This window comes from Eupeodes corollae, chromosome 2 (assembly GCF_945859685.1).
Source record: "Eupeodes corollae chromosome 2, idEupCoro1.1, whole genome shotgun sequence".
NCBI classification, from domain to species: domain Eukaryota; kingdom Metazoa; phylum Arthropoda; class Insecta; order Diptera; family Syrphidae; genus Eupeodes; species Eupeodes corollae.
Window position 1 is genome coordinate 66,614,225 of NC_079148.1, and position 23,561 is coordinate 66,637,785.

The 23,561-nt window shown below is 34.2% G+C and overlaps 1 protein-coding gene across 2 annotated transcripts in view; it reads right to left on the reverse strand.

The window, feature by feature from the left end:
* Nucleotides 1-473: 473 nt before the first annotated feature.
* Nucleotides 474-23,561, reverse strand: part of LOC129944664 (AP-1 complex subunit beta-1) — a 29,430-nt gene continuing 6,342 nt past the window's right edge. The window contains exons 2-8 of one of the 2 annotated variants that reach the window (XM_056054255.1): nt 22,864-22,974; nt 22,621-22,791; nt 15,605-15,631; nt 3,423-3,608; nt 2,677-3,363; nt 1,808-2,617; nt 474-1,741 (exon numbers count right to left, since the gene is read on the reverse strand). In XM_056054255.1, coding sequence (XP_055910230.1) covers nt 953-1,741; nt 1,808-2,617; nt 2,677-3,363; nt 3,423-3,608; nt 15,605-15,631; nt 22,621-22,791; nt 22,864-22,971 — 2,778 coding nt within the window. In that variant the 5' untranslated portion in view covers nt 22,972-22,974 and the 3' untranslated portion in view covers nt 474-952. The remainder of the gene's footprint in view (nt 1,742-1,807; nt 2,618-2,676; nt 3,364-3,422; nt 3,609-15,604; nt 15,632-22,620; nt 22,792-22,863; nt 22,975-23,561) is intronic. The other variant, XM_056054256.1, reaches the window with a different exon arrangement.

The window sequence follows — 23,561 nt, forward strand, 5'->3', positions numbered from 1 at the left end:
AATTCTTCTTTATTTAATACCATATGTCAAAATACAAGACTTATCCACAAAAAGCAAATTCGGTCTTCATAGTAAGAAATATCTCTGTCGATTGAGATAGACGATACCAAACACAAAATTAATCGACACTTTTGACTATTGTCTCATCGAAAGTTGAACGAGACTCGCAATAAGGGCCATAAATATCTCAAAACTTTCCAAACTTTTACACACTTATCCCCACTAAGTTATTTCACAAAACTGAGTCTCAAATATTTGAAAAAATTCATAAAATTATTTTACGAACACTTTTTGGTAACGCTGTCCTAAAATAAATGGTCCATTTCACGCAATGCTCAGTTCTTCGCCTGTTTGGTAACACCTGATTGCTGGTACAAATCCTTTAATAAATATTAACCTTCTTCCCAGCATTGAACAAGCTAAATAGGTTATTTTACCCAAGTATTCAAAATCAATAATAAATATAATATACGTTGTTTGGAATGTTGTCTTATATTTTGTTTTTATTTTAATAACTTTTATTGGGAATAGTATAATTAATAATATTATAAACACATCATTAGACACATTATTTTTCTTATGTGTTTAAAAATAACAAAAATTAGATTGTAAAAAAGAAAACACTGAGATACATCTCGATTTAATGAAGAACTATTAAGATGCTAACCTTGAGAAAAATTATGTATGTATAAGAAAAATAAAATAATACATCTCGGGGAGTACCGAAAAAAGTTAAACTTTATAATATGTGGTATGTATTTACTTCTCATTTTGACACAAATTTCAAGACCAAGACAGAGACCAAAAATGTGTACCATGAACATTGTTTTCTTTTCTAATTTAAAATACTTTCATTTAGCTGTATCATAACTAAAGATTGTTTATATGCTTGATTATTCGAATACAACGATAGTTTATCTGTTTATGACATTTATTTTGTAGTTTTGTATATCTAAGCAGAACGTATAATGGCTTCATATGCAGCAAAAATCATTGGAGCAACTTCTACTGATCTCGATTTCAAACTGAGTGTTGCATCAGGATTTCCAGGCTGTAATTTGAGCTCGAGCAGAACCCAAATACTATTGGTTAGTTTAAGTGATTGATAAAGCATGTCTTGGCCTTCGACATTTCTCTTGGCAATGGTAAAGATATTATTGGCGGTCATTTTGGATGCAATAGCATCTGTGTTACCATTTACACCAGATAAACTGTACTGCACTTCATTGGCAGCTGGGATTTCCTTCCATGTCGTGAGGAACACACGTTTGTCCAATTGTCCATCTTCGGCAAACAAAACATTTCCATGCACCAGACAAGCGAAATAAAAGATATCGACGTTGTTTTTGACAGCAACCTGCAGATTGTTGAGTGGTTCCATTCTTTGAACTGGGCCAGTGGTGCCCATTGGCAGACTGGCTTCACAACTTTGAGTTGGAGCTAATGGTGCTACTTGAAGGGGAGATGCGGGAACGAGACCGAAGCTGTTTTTGTTCAACTGAATTGCGAATGCACTCATTGCCTGCATTGCCCGGTTGGTGAATGTGAGGTCCATAGATATTTGACCGTTTCGGCGGGAGAAGGTTCCCTGAATTTCTAGTCCTTTGCCCTTTTCAGCTGGCAGCCAGATTATTTTTGGTATTTGTACCATTGGAGATATGCCACCAGTGCCCAAGCCAAAAATGTCACCCAAAAGACCAGATGTTCCTCCAGCAACAGGTTCAGTTGGTCCAGTTCCAAGCTAAAAAAAATCATGAATAAACAAATAGAAAGGAAAAAAATAAAAACAAAGTATTTCTATGTTTACCAAAATGTCTAAACCACCACCCAAAAGATCGATGTTATTAGCTGCGGGTGCTGCAACGGGAGCTGCTGGTGTGTTGATGTCCATGGATAACAAGTCGCCAATAAGTGATTCCTGGTTGGGAATGACAGTTGCCTCTGACTGAGACTCCGAAGGTGCCTCAGTTCCAGCTGTACGATTAGGAAGAGACTTACGAACACCAGCTCCACGACCCTCAACAAATGCAGTCGGTGGCTTATGGTAGACACTAGCTAAAGAACTTATATGACAAATAAGTTCATCCAAGAGTGTTGGTTCGAGCAGATCAGTTTCTTCCGAAATCAATGGCTTATCAGCCAAAACAACTTCCTTGGCGGCAGCGGGATCTGTAGATAATAAACGCCAATAGATGAAACCACGGTCCCGCAAATCGGGATTATCTGAGTCTTGAGTGGCCAACGAAAGGACATGTTGAACTAACTCTTGTGTATCAGATGGCCGCTTGAGGAATAGTTTAACGACAGCGGTCAACAATTGCAATTGCACTTGAGCATTCTCATCGGGGAAACCTTCGAGGAAACTGTCCAACAACTCATCGGCATTATCAATACGTTCAGCATACTCTCCTATAATCCAAACCATTGAAGCACGAGCTTCTGGCTCATCAAGAGTGTCTAGATTCTCACACAGAGTACTAATAATACTCTCGTATTTATTAGGATATTTTCTAAAGATATCCTTAATTACTACGATGGCTTCTTGAACGACATAGTTTACTTTAGTTTGAATCAAGTCCAACAATGTAGAAACACATCTTTCCGCAGATGGTTCAACCTAAAACACAAAACCGAATGAAATTAAACTTCTTTCTTCTGTATATAAAGATTAATTACCTTAATTGCGCATCGCCCGATAGCCCTCACAGCCTTTCGCACAAAGTCAACATCAACCTCAGTAGCATACTCCTTCAACTCGCTCAATACCTGAGCAATATTGCTCTGATTGGCTAAACGAATCATAATGTCCAATTTTTCCAACTTCACATAGATCGGATCGTTGTACTTGACGAAGAAGACTTTCATTTCGTGCTTGAGGATATCGGGCCGCTTTTGAACGATCAAGTTAATATTACGCAAAGCCACATACTGCACTTCTGGCTCCGAAGACAACAGTGTCACCAATGGTGGGGCCAGTTTCTTTGTCAAGGTCGAACAGAAATCACTGTCACTGGACAACATCTCCAACAATTTCATCAAAACTTTCACTGCACTAAGAACAACTGCAGCATTTGCATGTGCCAAACGTGGTGTAATTCGCTCGCAAATGGACTGAGCTTCACGTTCGTCTTTTGGACTATAGTTGGCCAACGAGTCCAAGATGAACACTTGTCCCCATTCGGTACATTCATTGAGGGCGGTCAACAATTTATTGATGGTAACAGAATTCATCTCAACTAATGGTTGTCCAGATTGACTGGATTCATTGATTTCACTCAGGGCTGCTACGGCATTGGCCACTACCATTGGATTTGAATCAGACAATAGATCCTTCAATTGGTCCAAGAATCCTTGGTCTTCCACCTTAAAATGTTTCAATTTAATTTAAACCTGATTTGATGAGTGGGTTCTTATGAACATACCATGGATGAGGAGATATCATACAACTTTGCAACACAAACAGCAGCTGTTTTCCTTACATAAGGATCTTCATCTTTGAGACATTTTCTCAGGGGCTCGCAAAGGTACTCCGTGATTTTGTCAACACGAATACATCCCATTGTTCTGACTGCTAAGGCTCGAATCAGCGGGTTGGAATCTTCGCAATCCTAAAATGATTTAAATTTTGCATTATTCGAATGGTTTTTGAAATGTTGAAGCAGTTTTTCTTTATTTTTGTTTGTTAGTTTTTGATTGAGAGATTTAAAAGCCAAAAAACAAACAGGATATTATGTAATATGTAATAAATGTAACATCAACGCATCAACTAATGTTTAAGTAAATTAAGTAATCTTTTTAATAAAAATGTAAGGCTTGGGTACTTTGAATTATGTAACAGAATGGAATTGGGGAGAATGTGATAATATAACGATAAAATTATGTTATGTACACATTACATTATGTTGGTTCTTATGAGAATCGACTTTAGCCTTATTCTGTGACTCATAGATTTTTCAGTTTATCTTTGTTGGTACCAATTTTCAAAATTTTCACAAGAAGCAGAATAAAGCTGATTTTTGTATACAGTGATTAAACTAAAAAACTTAACAAGGGTTCAACAAACATTAATAGGTATAAGAAAATAGGTTTGAAACATTATATTTATATTTATAATAATAATTGCTTTTCTAAACTATTCTAGTTTTTTAATTCTATTTTGTAGGTAAGCATTAAAAAGACGATGCTTTGATAATGATACAATAGGCTCATTAGGAATGAAGGTTTGTATGTTAAAAAGTTTAGATTTCTGTGAAACTTTTCGTGATTTGGGTATTTACACTGACAAAAAAAAACATGCTCAACAGTTTATTTTTTTTCTTAAATAAAATCGTTACCTTTTAATAACAAGTTCGAAAAACAAGAAATTTAAGTGTATTCGAAATTTTTTACAATACTTCTGTATGGAAAAACTTAAGATTTCAAAATCAAATGATTTTCTCTATTCATAAATGTGATTTAATTACGTTTTGTTTTCTTAAAAGCTGCTGCAAGTTAGATCCCAACGCAGATGACCTTTTACTATATAAATAGGAGCCTTTATAAAATTTGCAATCCATCCAGTATAGCTTTAATATATGTTCATATTTTAATTTATAAAACTAGTCATTTGTAAGCGGAAATTATTGTACACAAAAATAAGAGGAAGGTCAAGTCCCAAAGAACCAAAATACTACAAAATCTGAGGTGAGTTCAAAGACAACAAAGTTTTGTCTTCATTAATAAGAATACGATTTTAGGACATGGATGATCTTAACTACAGTAGATAGTTTTTTTAGATTTTTTTTTTTATTATAATAAGCGCACACTCAAAGGGATATATTACCCTTATTATGTAGACACAGTGTGAGCACCAGGAAAGGGAGAGAGGGTTTGAAAGGAGATGTTGGTGCACATTGGTTTTGAATTCCTGAATATTGCAATAGCTGGGAAAGACAGAGTGTGGCAAGGAATTCCACATTCGCATAGTACGGCTAAAGAACGAATCTCTGTACTTGACAGTACGACCGAAGTTGGGCTCGAGGGTATATTGATGAGCAATCCTAGAAGCGCGAGTATTACGGTTGAACTGTTTAAGGGGAGGAATGCAGCTGGCTATTTTCTAGAGCATAAACCATTAAAATAACGGTAAAAGAGGGTGAGACAAGAAACATTTCGACGATAGATATAGGGGCCATACTACCGCGTCAGTTATCGAGTGAGTGGGTCCCAAATGAACGAGTGACAACTTTGGGACGATGGATTTCGTAGTGTAACGTATTGTCTCACTTTTTAATATCGTAGTATTTACAGTTGTGTTCATAAAAATAGCAGTGCTGATCACATTTTATTAGATTGTCAATTATTTTAAGAACGGAAATTCTTACAAAAAAAACTTAACATGTTACTTGCATCTAACGGTCTTTCGTTTCATATTAGAGACTTCTAGCTTGAAGTTATACTCGGCGAACACACATTATTCCAAACTCTCTGAATATAGAGTGTTCATATAAATAGCAGTGCTTTTGATTTTATAATTAAGAAGGTTAAAAATTAATTTTTTTTTTAATTTTCGGTAAGTAAATATTTTACTTTTTTAAGTTTTGAGTATTTTTAACATACTTGTATATAAAAAATTAATAAATATTGGCTGAAAAATAAACAATGGGACGGTCAAGCCCTGCACCGAAGCAATTCGAAAACTTATTCAAAAACTTCGTTTGGAGGGAAAACCTACAAAAATATTGCAGACATCCTAGGCTGCTCAGAAAAATGGTCAGTAACGCCTTGAAATGGCAAATTAAACCGAAAACGCGAGGCTCAAAAATAGGATCTAGGAAAATAAGAAATGGACTTCAACTGTCTGTTAGCGCTGTCACAATACGAAGACGTCTTTTATAAGCGAAGTTACCAGCCCGAAGTCCACGCAAGGTACTGTTCTTGACGAAAAGGCATGTGGCAAAGGTAATGGAGATTGTTAAAGCACATAGAGATTGGCCAAAAGAGAAATATAGGAATGTTCTATGGAGCGGTGAAGGCAAAGTCGTCCTTTTTGGGTCCAAGGGTCATTGAGAATATGTGCGAAGACCCTACATACGATCCACGGTACACTATTAAAACAGTGAAGCATGGTGGAGGGAAAATTATGATATGGGCTTACTTTTCATATTACGAGTTCGGGCCTAATAATCCCATGGGGGTATAAGAGATACAACCGAGTATGTGAAAATTCTCGAGGAGCTTACGGTAACTGAAGAGGAAATGCCGTTAGTTTGGGTATAAAAACAAGACTATGACCCAAAGCATACGGCAAAAAAGTCAAAATCATGATTTGAGCAGAAGAAGTTATCCGTTATGGAGTTGCCCGTTCAATCCTCCGAGCTTAACCAAATCGAAAATTTGTGGCGGGATGTTAAGAACGCAGTTCATAAAGCAAAACCCAAGAATTCGAAAAAATTGTGGGAAGCAGTGCGTGATTCTTGCAACGCAATATCAGTCGATAGGTGTAAGGTTTTAGTGGACTCGATGCCACGTAGATGCGAAGCATCATAAAAAACAATGGTTATGCAACAAAGTACTAATGGTAAGCCAACATTATTTGTATACTTTCATATAACTTATTACAGTTTTCCTTACTTCTTACGTAATAGATCTAGTACTTTGTCATGCACTGCTATTTTCATGAACAGCCATGTATTTAAAAAACGGTTTTTACTGTGACAAAGCTAACGGTAAAAAATCGATAGTACTTATTTTCTGTTATCATGAATAAAATATTTTTTTTCAATTTATTGTTAGAAGTTTAAAAATAAAATTAAAAAAATAAATTGGGTGGCGCAACAGTCCGTTGAGAACTAGGGCCAAGTGACTTACAACTCTCAACCATTCCTGTGTGCGAGTAATGTTGTCAGGAATGGAAGGGACGTACAGTTTATATGCCGAATCCGAACGGCTAATTTGAGAAAGCACTTTTTCATGACAAGAGTTACTCTTGGAGAATCTGCCAATTACTCGCAAGTTTAATGAAATATATTATAACGTTGATATTGAAGGCCTTTTTGTTTCATTTGGAGAGCACTGCTATTTTTATGAACACAACTGTATATTGGTTGACAGATGATTCAGAAGCCAAGAATATCAAAAATTACGGTTCTGTGTATTTGAGCTTAATAAACATTTATCAGAAGCTGACATGGGCTACGAAGCTGTGAAGTAAAGATTCTTGAGGCACAAAAATAATCCGCTACCATTGCCAAGCTAATCACAAAAAAAAATCCAAAGAGGAAGTTTTATATGTAATTATTAGCACAGGCTTAAAGGTACATATGTCAACAGCATTTTCTGCTCTGGTGATTCGAAGACTGATGCGGTAATACGTCTCCACGTTGAGACAAAAATAATCCTTGTGTCCATTTGAGATATTTAAGAAATTTTAAAATACGTTGTCTGCCCCGGAATAATTTTTTTTTAACTAGTGTCTAGTCTTCAGTATTTTATGCATACAGTCCGTGGCCATATTATTAGACGCACTTTAGATTTTATGCAAAATCTTAATTTTCAGCTATTTTAATCAGGTTTTTGAATATTGCAATGCATTTAAATTATTTTATATGCAGAATATAAACTATTTCCTAAAAATAAAGCAACATTTTTGAATTAATATTTTCAGTTTTCTTGTTGGTATTTTTGCAATTTTTTTCAATATTTTGTAGAACCTCCTTTTCCTTTAATAAGAGCCTCAATTCTGAGCGGCATACTGTCAATGCATGATTTGACTGTTTCCTGCATTTGTGCGTGGTAATTCCACAAGTGAATTACTCTTTCAATATGATAATGATATGGCCAGGGTCTGTTTAAGAAACTTCTCCCTTAATTTGCATCTTCATTTATCTTCAGATCCTAATTTTGTATGGCTTGGGCAAAACGCATTTCGACCACAATTCGATAAATAATACCAATTGTGAAATTCTGTGGCAAACAAGTCATTTAATATGTAAATGTAAAACATTGTATATATTTATACATTTGAATTCTGTACATAGAAAAGGATGTATAACCATATGATTTTTAATAATTCTAACTTTGTCTCAAATTATATAAAGGGTTGCCCGTTATGAGTAACACCTTGACTTCAAGTTTTTTACCCAACATTATTTTTTTTTAATTCTTTGACAAACAACTGAGTAGCAGGCTAAGTTTTGTTGAAGCGTTTTATGAAAAGGGTTGATAGTTGAAAAGCTGTCGGCGGGCGAGGACGAGTTTTTGATAACGGACTTTTTGTAAACAGAAATTGAGTATATTATGGAGATGGATGATTTGTGGTTCCTAACGAACCGTGCCGCTTCCAACACAACTAAAGAGACAAGGGCTCTTTTACGACATAAATTCAATGGCGGGAGTCATATAACATTGTGGTAGATAAAGTGCCAGCAAAAGTTTCATTTCAACTTTTAAAAAATTAGTCAATAGACGGACACATATTTCCACCCTTTACTGTATTTTGTTATTGCATCTCTGGCACTTGAATGCATTTTCAGGAAAAAAAAAACCCTTTTTAATAACTAATCGCAGTTTTCGTTAGGATTAAAAATTATTTATATCATATTTAAATGCAAATTAGTCAAATGTTAAGACTTGTTAGTTTTCTTATTTTAGTTAGTTAAGTTTCTTCATTTTAAACATACAATTACAGTTTTTTTAAGGGCAATGGAAAAATTATTTAAAAAAAATGATTTCAGAATGTAAAACTTATGGATATGTTGGATGAAATATCCGAAAATCGAAAATCGTGGACGAAAACCAGTTATATCGACAGCTCTTCTCAGTCGCCTAGGGCAAATAATTTAACAGCGTGTAGTCCCAGAAAAGTCCCTCTTTTAACTTTAAAACATGCAAAAGAGCACCGATATTGCATTTTTTGGTAGAAAACGTTATTGTTTCTATGTACAAAAACCTCCAAAAGCCGAATATATAATACACAAATATAGTAGTTTAGCACGAAGGTTAAAGCATAATAGTTTAGGCTTGTTTTTCCTATAAAGGAGATAAACTCAAATACAGGATTAAACCCATCATGGATCAACACGTCTACTTGAATATTCTGCAAAATGGTATGCTCCCGTATGCAGAAGAAGAAATGTTACTTTTGCGGTTCCTCCAACACAGCAAAGCAGTGAGAAGTTGTAAAGCAATAATAGTCAGTAAAGGATATTTTATGCTATGAAATCATAGAAAAAGATTTTGGATTTTTATAATTTTTTTTTTATAATTTACAAGCTCTCAAGGGGTTATTGGTACCCTTTATATGTTTATATTTAAACACAGTGCGAGCATTAGGAAAATAGGGAAGGATTTAAAAGGAGATACCGGTGTACATTGGTCTTAAGGTTCTAAACATCAAAATGGGAGGGAAAAACAGAGTTGGGTAAAGCATTCCACATTCTCGATGTGCGATTTAAGAAAGAATCTCTATACTCGACAGTACGCCCGAAATTGAGATCAAGGGTAAACGATGAGCATTCCTGAAAGTGCAAGTATTACGGCTGAATCGTTTAAGGGGTGGAATGCAACTGGGTAGTTCAACAGAACATTGTTTGTAAAAATATCGATAAAATAACGAAAGGCATGAAACATTGCGGCGGTGTTCTAGCGATGTAAATGTTTCGATTATAGTTCTATTGCCTATCATTTTTAAAGCCCTTTTTTGAATTCTATCCAAGAGATTTAAACTTGTTTTAGGGGCACCTGCCCAGATATGCGAATTATATTCAAGCTTTGGACGGGTGAAGGCTTTGTAAATTACAGCCAGAACAGAAGGGGTGCAAAAATTTCTTGAACTGTCGGAGAAATCCTAAGCACCTGGCAGCATTTTTGGCGATATCGAATAAGTGATCATTCCATAAGAGGTGATCTGTAATACACATACCGAGTACTGATAGTTAATTGGTTTCTTGGATGCAAGTGCCACTCATAAATAGTGGCATCGGGGGTGTGTTACGCTTTAACGACAGGAGACAGCATTGAGTTTTCGAAGCATTAAATTCTACACGGTTTTTGATTCCCCATTGTACAATGCTGTCAAGATCAGAATTTTATGAGCTTATCATATGCTGCCGTTTGAGTTCCCCATCCGAAGGACAAGGATGTGAATCTATAAACGAGTATGAGAAGCTGAGGGTACTGTCATCGGCAAAACAGGTTAATGGATTAGAAGTGGTAGACATAAGATCATTTATGAATATAAGAAAGAGAGTCGGAGACAAAACGGAGCCCTGGGGAACACCACCATTTATTTTATGTATTTCAGACTTGTAACTTGTAACCATCCAATCCGTTCAATATTGAACGGTTAGAAAGGTACTTTCTAATCCAGCGAATAAGAGATTCGTCAATACCAAAAGCACGCATTTTCGATAAGAGAGCTTGGTGCCAAACCCTATCAAATGCTTTTAAAATATCAAGTACAATAATCTTTCTTTCTCCAAAACGATGTAAAGTTTGTTCCACTGTAAAGTGAGATGAACCATGAGATCACCAGTGGACCTATTGCTCCGAAAACCATACTGTCATTAAGAAGCTTCCGTTCTTCGAGATATTTCTTGAGCTGATAATTAATCAGCGTATCCATGACCTTGGAAAAGAGGGACGTGAGTGCTATTGGACGATAGTTAGAGGGATAGTAGGATTCGCCTTTTTTAGGGACAGGCTGGACAAATGCAGTTTTCCATTCATTCGGGAAGAGACCTGTAGAGTAGGAAAGATGGAAAAATGTACGCAGTGGTTTTGCCAGCAATGAAGAACATCTCTTCAGAACATTTGGGGAGATACTATCCGGGCCGGCGGATATGTGTATGTCAAGGTCTTTCAGTACTCTTGCAACTGCACGAGTGCGAAAGAAGATTCGTCCCATACAATCATTTACGCTCTCAAGAACAGGATGACTCATGACACTTTCCGGTAGCATCGAATTGACAGCAAACTGTGCCGGAAGCAAGGAGTGTCATTGTGGACTAGCGTTGGAACCGAGGATGACGTGGTGTTTCGTACGTTTTTACAAATGACCAGACATTTTTACTACCTTTGGGACATTATAGTATTTTTTGCCTTAATTTCATGCAAAAATTTGGTTCGACGAATATGAGCATTACATGTCTTTCTAGCTTGTTTGAACTTATTTCCTCTTTACAGCTCGAATCAAACCATGAGTTCTCTTTGGGTTTGATAGATTTTACCCTGTTAGGGATAAAATTTCTCATTCCACAAAGAATTAAATTTGTAACCATATCTGCGCTGGAATCCACGTCAATATCGAAGAAGCAGCACTAATTTTTTCGACTTGTTGGAGAAAATTTAAATTTTTTGAAAATATTGAAATACCTTTTTTTAGTCTCTTTTCCTCTTCAGTCTGTAATTAATACAGACTTTCTAAATATTTCAAATTTGTCTCGATAATGGATTTACGTTTTAATTTGCAACGAAATTCTGTTCTTGTAATGCCGCTATTTTTTTAAGAACAACTCAAGAGCTAAAGGATGACACAATATATTACAAATTTACCACCGTACAAAAATCTGCCACTGAAGCCATAAAAAGTGTTTAGTCGATACTTTTTTTCAAACATAACTACAGTGGCGAGCAAAACCGGTCGGATGTTTGTCAAACCTAAGTTCAAATTACTGTTAAACTTGTAAAAAATACTCAATTTGCTTTTGGTTTTCAGTTATTAATTCTTTATTTATTACTCTCATCATTGAATAACATAGAAGGTTATAAAACAAACATAAAAATACAAATTTCTTAGAAAAAAAAACAAAAAAGTTAATGCGTCGCACGCAAGACTCAGTATACAAAAAAACAACGATTTAAATAAAATTTTAGTACTTGCAACAGAGCGCCTTTCTTTTTAAAACACTTTTCACCTTTCATACTTTCCACTAATTTTTCAATTGTTGTGTTTGGTATATTAATCCAGGTAACTTAAACTCGATCCCATAGCTCGTTCAAATTATTCGGAAGCGAATCGTGCTGACACAAAGTTCTTTTAACAATTGCCCACAAATTCTTAATTGGATTGAGATCTGGGCTTTGTGCAGGCCATTTTGATGTTTTAAATGGTTGGTTTTCAAGTCACTCTTTTACTATTTTTGAGGTATGCTTGGGGTCTCCATCTTGTTGGAATACAATTTCTTCAATTGGATACGCACAATGATGAACAAACTCAGCCAAATATGTTTGTAAAATATTTAAGTAGTCTTCCTTCTTCATTATTCCTTCTATTTTATGGATACGATCAAGGGCGAATCCAGACTTTTCATCAGGGGGGGTCAAACACTTAGATAAGTTTTTACTCACCGCTTAAAAATGTTTTTTAATGTTTTGTAAAGGATGCTAACAAAATTTTATAATTGCTTGCTTATCAAATTATTTAGAACACTGTTGTCCAGCAAGTTATGGTCTAACTATTTAATTTGGATGACTCATATGAAATCATTCCAAGATTCGAACAGTTGTCAAAATATGCCATGTATAAGAGCTAAAATACAATAGCTTAGAGGGTTTTTGGTACATTTCGCGCAGAAATGTAGGAAATTGTTTTGAAACGTTGCTTTTTTCCAAAAACAAAACACACTTTTCTTGTTTTCATTTCTATTAATGCGAAGAACGCTGAACACATTTAAAAATCCAGAAAATGAGAAAGCATCGGATATGTTAAAATGGCGGGCTCTTTTTGAGGTAGTTTTTTTGAACTCAATTTCCGGGATTCTCTTGTTACTATCGTTATCAATCTGCTTACTCGTATTTGGATCTTATAAAGGCGTCAACAAAACTTAAAAATTGAAGAAACAAAAGGGTTTGGTTCTTGAAAATAAGGAAATAGTTGCATTTAAGTACATAATTTCTCTAAAAAAAAACTAAATTAAAACAAAGTAAGGTAAGTAAACAAATAAGTTGGGAAGAAAAGTTTTGTAGTACTCACAAATTAAACGTTTCAAAGCTTTTATATCAATAGATATGAAAAGTTTATTGTGTTTTTCACTTAGCCATTAGTTTCACAAAAGTGTCGCTTGATTTTTTGGGGCATTTGTATTATTTAAATTCGTGTTTGAATCTCGCTTCTAGAGCATCCAAAGCAAATTGACTTCAAAAGTAGATTTATTTAATTTTTTAAGATCTTTTGTATGCATGACTGGGTCGCAAGAACTTTCTAATTTCTTCCAAAAAGTCTGTTTAAAAATATTGCTTATATTTTAAGATTTAAAAATGCACCTCGAAAATAAGTTCTTCTCAAAAATTTAAATACCATTTTATTTGTCAAAAATCTAGATTAACCTATTTTTTTCGAAGATCATTTTAAATTTTGTCTTAAAAATATTTTTGGTATAAGCACTTAATAAGGAGCTTATAAATATATGAACATTTAAATTTCGTAAAAAAATGTTGTCGCCTTTCTGAGATATCGAGTTTTGTAAACGAAATTAGTATTTTATTAAAAATAAAATAATACATTTTTGATCATAAAAATCATAATCAATTTGATCATTGACAAGAGCTTGCTCAGAAAAAGAAATCGTTGAAATCGTTCCATTAGTTTTTAAGAAAACTTAAAAACAAAATAAAGATTTTTTTGAGGGGTACCCTTCTGTAGAAAATATGTTTTTCTTGTAGAAAGAAGCCAAATTAAGAACACAAAATTTTGAGAAAGTTTTAGAAAAATCACATATTATTTTTTTATTAATAAAATGATAAAAACTCCTTACACTAATCAGCTGAAAATCTTTATTTCAATCAACACAATTGCTTGGACTGTAGAGGCCAGGAAAGACAGACAGACGGAAGAAATCGAGGTACCCACTTTTTTCGACTTCTTCGTAATGTCATATTTGATTAAAAACTCTAGTTTTAAATTGTTTACTTATGCAAAACTTGCTATATACATAGTTACTATATGTCGCAGTAAAAATCACTTCAATTCAAAGTTTCTTCTTAAGAACCTGAATATTTGCTCTTTTTCTTAGAAACCATTTTTATGAAAATAATTTAAAGCATGACTAACGTTTTTTCAAGTTCTAAATTGAACGAAAATCAAAATTTGAGTTGTTTTTGACAGCAAACCACTTTTGGGTGAATGTCGTTAAATTTCTAATAAATCTTTAAATCAAATCTTTACTTATACAACTTAAAAAAGCTTATACTTTTTGGCTCATATGACCCCCCCTGGATCGTCAATTGGTCAAAAGTTGATGAATTTGTGCTGTGTTTTTGAAATAGGGCTGAATATCCGATTCATATTATGTTCAAAAATCACCCGGAGACTCCAAATTATTTCATTTTCGTTCTGCTATCACTGTTGACTTTCCAACGCCAGTCTTTTCAGCTATTTTTCGGGTACTTTTCTTTTTTTTGCAGGCGTACCAATCTTCATCGTATTACTTTATAATGATGTAATAATTAAAGAAACACAATAAGCTCTTGAAAACTTTCATAAAGATAACGGTAAAATAATGTTTATTGTATGCTGAGTATTTCGTGCAAAACTGGACGCATTGACTTTTTTGTTTTTTTTTTTTCTAAAACAAATTTTGTTTATGTGTTTGTTTTATTACTTTTTATGTTATTCAATGATGAGAGTAATAAATAAGGAAAGAATAATTGAAACCCGAAACCAAATTAAGTAATTTTTACAATTTTAACAGTAATATGAACTAAGGTTTGACAAACATCCGACCAGTTTTGCTTTCCACTGTACGTATGATCTTTCTATTCTATAAAAATAATAGATCTCTGAAAACTTTTTATTTATTAACAATCAACATCGTGCGTCATGGCCGGGCAACACTTTACTATTTTGTTAAAAAAAGAAGATGTTCAAAATTTTATGAAATCAAGACAGCAAATATTTAAATTGCAACATTTTTCAAGGCTACCATCGCCATCGGACTCAGATGCATAATCGCATCTAATTTGTTTGTCAAAAACTTTTTTATTTCACTTCATATTTCGGTTTCTAGCCTAGGCAACTTGTTTTCTCACGGTTGAAGTGCCTTTTTTTAACATTTTGTAGGCAGGTTAAAAAAGGACTAACTGATATCATATTGATAACAAGCACACACAAAAACAAGATAAGGGATACTTGTCACTTCAAGCTTGTAATGTTCATATTTACAGAGGGTTTTTAAATACAACAATCATAATTAACATCAACATTTCAATACATTTAGTTTCGCAATTTTAAATTCTGGTTGTGTGCTACAAAAACCGAGCTCAGTCGATATTCGAAACATTTTCATTGGGCTTTGTCAATTGAACCAAATCATCAATTGATCATTTTTGTAGACATTGAATCCTCTGTTCAAATAAATTTAAACTCAAATTTAAAAAAAAAAGTCCTATTTGCTCTTCTTAACCTCCTTCCTTCTCTTCAAGTAATAGCTCTATGATAATGTTATTTATTGACAAACAAAAATTAAAACATAAATGTACGCATATGATTTATTGTGTACCATAATACAAAAATATGTTTGCAAACAAAAACGAAGAATAAAAAAATAAACAATCGCATAACATTTTTCAAAATTGCAAAACGAAATGATGAAAAAGAAATATTTAACATAATTCAAACAAACTTTACCTGAAGTAGTCGAGAAGAGGGCAAATCCTTAAATATATTTTTTAGCATGAATTAAAGGAAAACATAAAAAACTCATTCATTTTAATATAGTATACTCCTACTTTGTTACACATGTTTGATGTTAATATTTTTTTATTAATTGCAAATGATAGAATCATGAAGTTGTGTTTTTTTTTAATTTCTTTTATTTATGATTATAGATGGAAAAAATGCTGAAGAAATTTTAATAAATTTAACGAAATTTCGTGAGTCAATGAAAGAAAAGCAATATTTAATTTTTTTTTTCAAAAAAATATATAATTTGTTGTTGCATTCTCATTATAATATTGATTGACAATGAAATTGATCTAATTAATTAACCTAATTTGGTTTTAACAGATTTGGAAAAGTGTAGATTGTCCAAAATTAAATGCCACAACAATTATTCGATAGGCACAATCATTCAAAATACGAATTAAAGATTTTTCGTAATAACCTGTATATAAAAAGCAATTTAAAAAAGAATTAAGGAAGAGTTGGAGAAACATTTGTGGTAAAATAGAAAATACTTCAGAAACCTCAAGACTCAGGTAAATTCTCTCAAAAAGTCCAACAATACCCAGTGCTTTAAATACAGAAGCAGGCACGTGGACTATCACAGATGAAGAATCTCTTTATCAGTTATTAGACACGACTTATAACGACTTAATATCAGAGTCTCAAGCTTCTACAAGCGATTTAGTTGATCTAATAATGCGGGAAAAACTGCAATGGGCTATAGACAGCTTTGATCCATATAAATCTCAAGGACCACATTCCGGCCGAACTACAAAAATCCTCAGACATCATCATTCCACCATTGGAAATTATTCTGACAAGCTGTTTAAGGTTGAGATATATTCCCAAAGCCTGGAGAATGGCAAAAGTAGTCTTCATTCCTAAAGCAGGAAAACCCTCCCACGTTAACCCTAAAGATGCCCGGCAAAATCCTCATTCAAACCCTCCAAGTGGGTGCCAGGCGGGCAATGATTACCACAGTAGTCATGTGCGTTTTTTGCAGGATAGTGATAGCTAAGGTTGAGTTGGGTCGCTGAATTGTTGTAACTCCTCAATAGTGCAACGTTCGGAAGCCCAATTTAATCATAGTTTAGAGGTTCCTAATTTCAGTGGTGGTGTGAGCGTACTTTGTACGAAAACCGTGCCAAAGAATGGAAGGCTGGGGGATAAACCAGCCACTAACGACCTCTTTCGGATGATGTGCAAGGTCCGTCATATTTCTGCGTTACCCCGGCAAGCGGCTCTGCCGGGGCTGACCGTCCTCCCGCATTACTCGTGGGAATAAAATGAAAAAATCAAATAAAAAAAAATCAAATAAAACAATTATGAAACATAAAAATCGCGCCATGGCTGCCAATGCGGTCACATCTCTTGAAAAGGCTGTCGAGCCAACTCAGGTGTGTGAACGTGTTGTCAACCCTGTGGTTGCTACTTTTAGCGAGAGTCCTTCTCCCTCTACTAGCCGCAACCTCTACTTGAAAGAATTACCCGTCAGTGGAACAGTTGTGACGCTCGGCTGTCCCAAGGGCGGCAATTCCACACCCCACCTCTTCCCCGCTCCTGCTAGGACGTTGCAAGCGACCCCAAGAAGGGACACCCCATCCGGAGAGACAAACTCTGCGACATGTGGAATTGACTCGAAGGGTGAGGGCGACTAAATCTGGAGGTGGACCCACATCTGTGTAACACGGACATAGCTCTGGGCCGGCCAAAAAAAAGTCCAAGAAGTCACAGGCCAATCGAGACCAACGCAATGCTGATAGGATTCTAGCCGCAGTCGGTGTCATACCGACGGCGGAAAGAACCCCAGAGCAAACGCAAAAACTCGAGTGGGCTAGTGGCTTTCTTAGCAAAAATATTAAACCGACTTGCGGCGAATCAACGTCAAAGCGCAATAGGTCTTTCGAGGGCGACAAGCCTGAACCAAAAAAGCAGAAGGTGCTTTCCAACAGCACAACAGCCTTCAATAAAGATCTTTCCTTCAGCGACGCGCTCAAAGGCAAGATCATAGCCGCGGTCATTCAATTACTATTTGGGGATATCCAAAGAAATAAAAAAGTTAACTCAAAACTACTTAACAAAATTGCTTCTGCACTGAATCAAAAGTTAAAAAAAATAAAAATTCATACAAATTAACCTAAAAAAAAGGGTCACTAAATCATGGTAAATTTCATTCAGAAATAAGTAGAATAATGAAAATAAACCAATAAGTTTTTAGGAGGCATCGTGCATCATTTTAAGTTTGTGTCTAGCTTTGAAAGTGCCGAGCATACAGTTCTTCCTCGGATCTAAGGCGATCGTGAATGGAAAGAGATCTTCCGAAACATTAATGCAATTTTTGAAAAGAGTGCATTTCATAACCTTAGAGGAATACTATTTTGAAAGCAATAAGCAATTTGAGTATGTAATGGAATACAAAGGCAAGTGAAACAATTCCTGGGATGACGTTTAGGGTAGATTTAGTTTTTTTCAGACTGATGACCCTATAAAACTTGTGCAGCAATTCTAACATAGAACGACAAAAAATAAATTTGGCCCCTAGAACTCAACATGGTGTTACATGACTACTGTGGATGAGTTGGTTTCATCAAATTTATATGGACTTTAAATGAGACCATACAAAAAGGTACCATAAATCTAAATCTTTCACGATCGTTCAAATTCCAGTTCAACAATGATCCCAAATATTCGGCTCAATAAGTATAAATCTGTTTAGCATCACACTCTACAACTACTTCCACACCCACTCTAATCTCCGTATATAAATACAATCGAACATTTGTGGGAAGAATTGAACAATCGCGTGAAAAAAGACCTCTGGTGACATGACAGTCCAACGCTCTCACCATCCTTCCACGGGTGCTACTAAACTTTTTCAATTTATTTATTAAAAAAATTGATATTTGTGTGGACAGCAATATCATAACTAAAATAATGTAATTTCTTAACGGTAAATAAATTGGTTTATCTTTAAGATCAGGATTGCAAAACATACTTCTAAATGTATGCAAATATCGATCTTCAAACTATTAAGATCACGGACTAGTTCGGGGCAGTACAACATGGGTAAGAATCTTAAACATGGCTATTAATTAAAATTATAATCATGTTTATAAAAATGTGTACTTCGATACTTTGAAGCAGAAATTGAAATAGTTCGATTTAATTAAATGAACCTCCTGTCCTCACAGGCATTGGAGAATTTTAAATTCAAACGTAAACGAAAACCCTAAACTAAAACACGAGGTATTATCAAAAGCAGACCTAAAAATATCTGTTTTGTGAATAAACTATAAATAATATTTGTTAATATAAATAAATAATTCCGAACACACATTTACCTTTTTAAAATATATTTTTAAAATGTTATTTTCATTAGAATTAAAGTTGAAATTCCATCTATCACAAAATTTTACGAGTTTGTTCTTAACAAAATTGATGTAAGTTGTAGGGATAAGATTCTTGACATGGAATACCAATATCTAGGAATTCGTTTAGCGGTTGAAAATATGTGATTTTACAAATCCTGATGAAACCAAAAAACAAAAAAGTGGGGTACACCAAAAAATTATCATAAATCCCTAGTACAAACTGCAAAGGGATCTTCCCAAGCAGTACTTTGAAATATTGAAATCGTACATCAAAGACCGATTGTTTTAAGGTACGATCAAGAATACTCGGAATTGAAAAAAATAGAAGCCGGTGTGCCACAAGGAAGTGTCCTAGGTCCTACCCTGTATTTACTATACACAAGGGATATTCCAGTTGGTATTCACACCATAATGGCTATTTCTGCAGATGATACCGCAATTTTGGTACCCGACAAATGTGTCTCTAAGGCAGCAGTAAAACTACAAAATGTCGTCGAAACAGTTAGAGCTCGGACCGAAAAATGGAGTATAAAACTCAATAAAACAAAATCTTCACATATAAACTTTACAAAAAAAAAGATAAACACTATTCCAATATTCATTAATAATCAAGCTGTACCTTACGCCAATACGGCCAAATACCTTGGAATGACTTTGGATGCAAAGCTTAAGTGGAAAGAGCACACCAAAAAGAAAAGAAAAGAACTAAACTTGAAATATAGACAAATGTACTCTTTACTTGGTAACACCTCTAATTTATCAATTCAAAACAAAATAATGCTGTATAATCAAGTCCTAAAGCCTGTTTGGACCCATGGAATCCAATTATGGGGCTGTACAAAGAAAACAAATACCGAAATCATCCAAAAATTCCAAAACAAAGTCCCTCGTGGAATAGTTAATGTACCTTGGTACATAAGAAATACCGATCTACATCGTGACTTACAAATAGAAATGGTTACAGAAATTGTTAAAAAATACGCTGTATCGCACAACCAGAGACTGCAAAGTCATACCAATTCTGAAATGGAGTCCGTCTTATATATAAGAAACCATGTTCGGAGATTAAGAAGAACCAAGCCTCATGAGCTTATGGTCTAAAAAAACATGGGAAAGTATTAAAAGTTTAAACTTCCCCCAAAGTGATTGTACAAAGTTAAGAAAGAAAAATCTGTAGTCCATCCTTCAAGATTGGTCCTGGTGAAGAGGTGGTTTTATTGGTTAGAGTCCCACACTACTTGGTGTCGAATACTGCGAAGTGTCTTTTAAAGATTTCCCCCTGTCAAAAAAAAATCCCTAGTTTACAAAAATATAAATGCCCAACATTAACTTTTCCTACCCAAATGTGATTGAAAACACCCTTTTTTTAATTCAGATGTATAACCAAGAGTTTGATACAAAAAAATATAAGAACAAATATCTGACTGCAAATAAATAAGGGCAACAAACTTTATACTCCGTGTTTTTATTGCCAGCCAGGCCTCCTCAAAATAGGACGAGCAACATATTTGTATATCATATATATTTTTTTCTAGCGACGACGATTACATCGATTTCCATTCAAGTTTAATAAAACTTGAAAGTGTCTCCTTAGGAGAAAGAGTCCTTTATAGTAGGACAAGCGATAAAAAATAATGCAGAGGGATCTTAAACCGTTGACGGGATCTAAGGCTTAAACTCCTGACTAAATGTATGTCTCTCCTTACGCTTATCTTATCTAATCTAGCGTGTTCCAGACAGAATTTCTGGCTATCAAAAAAAGACATCTCTTGACTCAAACAAAAAGTAATATCGATTACCGATACACGCATCTTCTCAGATGTTGTCAACAAAACTAATCTGATCAAAGCTTGATGCTAAATGCTTGACGCAACTCATTTCTCTTAGTACATAGATTACGCAAAAGCTTCGGGCGCGCGGGTAAATTTTGGCGCCCGTGGCGGCCATTTTGTTTGGTGACATCTATCAAATGTTTTGTTTATTATTCAGTTCTTTATGCCAAATCACCATGGTAAATTACAAGATTGAACTGCACGTTCAAATGATAAAACTTTACTATCATTTTGAGTGTTCGTTAACGAAACGTTGCGCGCATTGTACCCATTTTACGGGAGACGCTACATAACGATTAAAACAAATTTCTTATGGCCCAAATTAAACTATATGGACCTAGACGACGTGTGGTTCCAGCAGGACGGCGCTACATGTAACACAGCAAACGCCACGATTGACATTTTGCATGAACGATTTCAGGGTAAGGTTATCTCTCGCAAAAATGATGTGAATTGGACACCAACGTCAATCGATTTTACCCCGCTAGACTTTTTTTTGTAAGATTTCTTAACGTCGCAATTCTTTCCAAATAAACGACTATCAACAGAAGCCCTTAAGGTGAACATAACACAGGCCATAGCTCAAATTCAGTCGGATCTATGCGGAAGAGTTGAAAATTGGACCTTTCGGATCCGTGCCACCGTAAGAAGCCGAGGCGGCATTTCCACACTTAATGGCATACATGCGCCTTTCATATAAAAACACAGCTTGTTTTATTCCATTTCAGGCTTTACCCGCCCTTATTGAAAAACCCTTTAGAACTGAATACAAAATTATCCAAAATTGAATTCAAGATTCTTATATATTGTATGTTTCTTTTTTTAAGACTTTCTGCCAACATATTGGAAGGTTATAATTTAAAATAATGTATTGCATTTGATATTCTTTATTTTTATAGAATTTGTATACAAGCCTTGAAAATGTTTGGAAGCAGTATATCAGGAAGTTCTAAAATTAATGTTTGGCACTTTAAAATCTCGTGGCATATTTTGTCCAGGGTTAAAGCTCTAATTTAAAGGATTCTTCTGGATCTATAACTTCTTTGAGTTCAGAAGAAAGATATCGAGAATCCTCAATAAGTTTCGTAAAAATGTCTTGAACCATCCTTGCAAGTTAAACATCGAACAAAACTGTACTTTTATTTTAAATACAGCCTAAATATCCTCGTTTTATTGCTATTAGAATTCAAAATCTACAAAATTAAAAAACAAATACCCATCCTAATGTACATTTCATTGGCTTAGAGTGGAAAACGTTTCAAAGTCTGTTTCAATTTTAAATTAAAAATACAAAATAGATTTGTAAGCAGAGGTACTGTTAAATATGTTTTAATATGTTATTCCCCGATTAATTGACTATTTTATTTTATATATTTTTACGCTAAAGTATTAGTTTATAATTATAAAATCCCTATACCCCTTTTTATTCATCGACATGGCTTACATACATCGATAACTAGAAGCATGACCCCTTCAGAATTAATTTTCTTTGCATTTGTATCATTTTTTACATTTTGTTGTAATTTCTGTGGGTAATAAATTCATAGGAAGCCCTCTTCTCCCCGGAGAAAAGATATAAAAGTTAATGATGAAAAACTTAAGTTTACAAAAATTCGTAGAATTATTTTAAAAAATTAATTCTAAGAAAAAAATTAGAAATTTTTGTTATTTTAAAAGCTTTTTTTGTTTATTTCATTTAAAAAAATAATTATTGAAATTTTTAAATAAAAGTTAAAGATAAAAAATATTACAAATAACAAGTTTGTGTTTTACTCACTTTAACAAATGTATTAACAGCCATTATAGCCATGTCCGGTTGTGATTTAGCATAGTTCATCAAATAAAGATAAACGAGTTTTTTCAATTCCAAATTGTCGGTTTGCATGCAATTTACTACGTCCGGAAAGAGAGCTGATACATCCTTACCAACTGTCATACTAGCAATAACCTTTAACATGAACATAACAAGAAATTAAACAAATAAATAACAATAATTAGTTAAATAAATGTTAATTCATACCTTTTTAACGGCTTCCTTTTTCTTCTCTTTTTTGTCATTATTCAACTCCGATTTGAGTTCAAAGATTTCACCCTTTTTGGTGGTGGTAAAATACTTGGAGTCAGTCATTTTCTAGAAAGATTAAATAATAAATATGAGTTATTGATCTGGAGGCATAAAGGTGAGTTTGATTTCCGCAGACATGTTTGAAATTGTATTGACCTTATAATTTGCGAAAAATTGTTTTTTGGAGTTATTTTTTTTTTTACTCATTTTAATATTCGACGACTAAGTGATTAGCCGAGCACGAAACGGGTCGTGGATACAAAGACTCAGACAAGAAGGCACAACGGTCAATAGACAAGTTCCTGGATCATCAATGAAAATTGTTCGAAATCCACATAAATCTTATCAGCCCCTACAGAAATACAAAAATCAACAGTGCATTTTATTTTGAAAAATAAACTAATGCTCCAAAAAATGCAAATTGTTCAGTATGTCAAAGAAAGTGACTATTCTTTGTGAGAGTCCTTCGGAGGAACAATACGTTAAATACTATCGCTAAGTCACTTGAATTCTCTAAACCTTAACTCTAAACTATCTAAACTATCATTGATTCAACTATTTGTTGCAAACAAATAATTGTCATATCTAGTCAAGGAAAATAGAGAACTTATTAAAATACATATACTGATAAATTGATTAAGAGGACTCTTGGC